The 2154-nt window shown below is 32.5% G+C and overlaps 1 protein-coding gene across 1 annotated transcript; it reads left to right on the top strand.

Annotated features, from left to right (window-relative positions):
• The first annotated feature begins 615 nt into the window (after positions 1-615).
• On the top strand, positions 616-1476 carry LOC142232353 (uncharacterized). The gene has a single exon (XM_075303135.1). It carries the CDS (start codon positions 616-618, stop codon positions 1474-1476), a length of 861 nt encoding a protein of 286 aa, XP_075159250.1.
• Positions 1477-2154: the final 678 nt, after the last annotated feature.

The following is a 2154-nucleotide window of genomic DNA, read 5'->3' on the forward strand; positions in this document are numbered from 1 at the left end:
AATTTGGTACATGGTATTGGTATATGTTCTCTAATGACCATGCAAAAATTGGTCCACATCGGTCCATAATTATATATAGCCCCCATATAAACCGATCCCCCGATTTGGCTTACGGAGCCTCTAAGAAACGAAAATTTCATCCGATCCGGCTGAAATTTGGTGCATGGTGTTGGTATATGTTCTCTAACAACCATGCAAGAATTGGTCCTTATCGGTCCATAATTATATATAGCCGATCCCCAAACACACAAAAATTGGTCCATATCGGTTCATAATCATGGTTGCCACTCGAGCCAAAAATAATCTACCAAAATTTTATTTTTATAGGAAACATTGTCAAAATGTTGTTTCTATAGAAAATTTTGTCAAAATTTTATTTCTATAGAAAATTTTGTCAAAATTTTATTTCTATAGAAAATTTTTTCCAAATTTTATTTCTATAGAAAATTTTATTTCTATAGAAAATTTTTTCCAAATTTTATTTCTATAGAAATTTTTTTTCAAATTTTACTTCTATAGAAAATGTTGTCAAAATTTTATTTTGTCAAAATTGACAACAAAATTGACAACACATTGACGACTCTTAACGCATTTAATCGACAACTTCAATTCACAATGGAATGTGAAAACGAAGGAAAATTGCCTTATCTTGACACAGTGGTTCAACGACACAATAATCAACTAAGATTAAACTGGTACCAAAAGAACGCAGCATCGGGAAGACTAATCAACTTTCACTGCAATCATCCTCGACGTATTAAGATCAACACTGCTACAAATTTTATAAACAGGGTTTTAAACATAAGCGACGTAAAATTTCATAAGGCTAACGAGAAGAGAATACGACAGATTCTACAACAAAATGACTTCCACAATAAGACAGTTAGCGATCTTCTAAAGTACGTGAAAAATAAAAAAGATACAAATGATGACAAACAGGAAGCCACATCTATGGTTTTCAAAAAGATGACATATGTCCCAGGCTGCTCCGAAAGATTTGAAAAATCAAACATATACAACAAGGATAATTATAAAATGGCCCAAAAATGTAACAAAACGATATATGACCTTTTCAGCAAAACTAAGACTAAGTTAAAAATTGAAGACAAATCAAATGTAGTATATAAAATAAAATGCGATGGGGACGAAAACAATCCATGTCCGATGGCTTATGTTGGCACCACTAAAACCCAATTAAAAACAAGACTTCCTGCCCACAAATCCGACCAAAAGATGAAAGACAAGCCCTTAGAACAAAAAACGACCCTTGCAGCACATTGCAAAACCACAGGACACATACCAAACTTCAAAAATGTTGAAATACTGACGATGGAAGAGAATACTAGGAGAAGATATACATTGGAGATGCTACATATAATAAATACTCCCACTGAGGAACGCATGAACTTCAAAGCCGACACAGACCACTGTGCACAGATTTACAGAAATCTAATACAAAATCGCAAACACAATTAAGATAATAAATCAGTTAGACATGAGCATTGTAAGGAGAAAGTCTATTACTTTGTAAAATGTATATATAATTAATGTTATATTTTTGTTTCAAAACGTTGTTGAAGTTAATATTGTAAAATATTTAAATTATTACAATTTATAGATAATATCTCGCTGAAGATGATCACCGATGGTGTATCGAAATATCCGAGAATAGCAATATTTCAATAAAAAGTAATGAAAAACACTAACACCAGCATTTTTCATTAGTCCATGACCTCAAGCCAAACAAATAATTCCAAAATTGTAAAATTCCAAAGGCCAACTAACAAAACTAAACAAAAATTTTATTTCTATAGAAACTTTAAACTTAATTATATACGTATTTAATCGGCCTTTTTAGTTTAATATATACCACGTATGGACTATGTGGTATATATTACGGTGTTAGGAAGTTTTAAGATACCTTGCCATCGGCAAGTGTTACCGCAACGCAAGTAATTCGATTGTGGATTACAATCTTCAATAGAAGTTTCTACGCAAACCATGGTGGAGGGTACATAAGCTTCGGCCTGGCCGAACTTACGGCCGTATATACTTGACTTTATTTTAAAGGGTATTTTATTTTTATTATACCCTCCACCATAGGATGGGGGTATATTATTATACCCTCCACCATAGGATGGGGGTATATTAACT

The sequence above is a fragment of the Haematobia irritans genome, chromosome 1 (genome assembly GCF_050003625.1).
Source record: "Haematobia irritans isolate KBUSLIRL chromosome 1, ASM5000362v1, whole genome shotgun sequence".
Lineage (NCBI taxonomy): Eukaryota > Metazoa > Arthropoda > Insecta > Diptera > Muscidae > Haematobia > Haematobia irritans.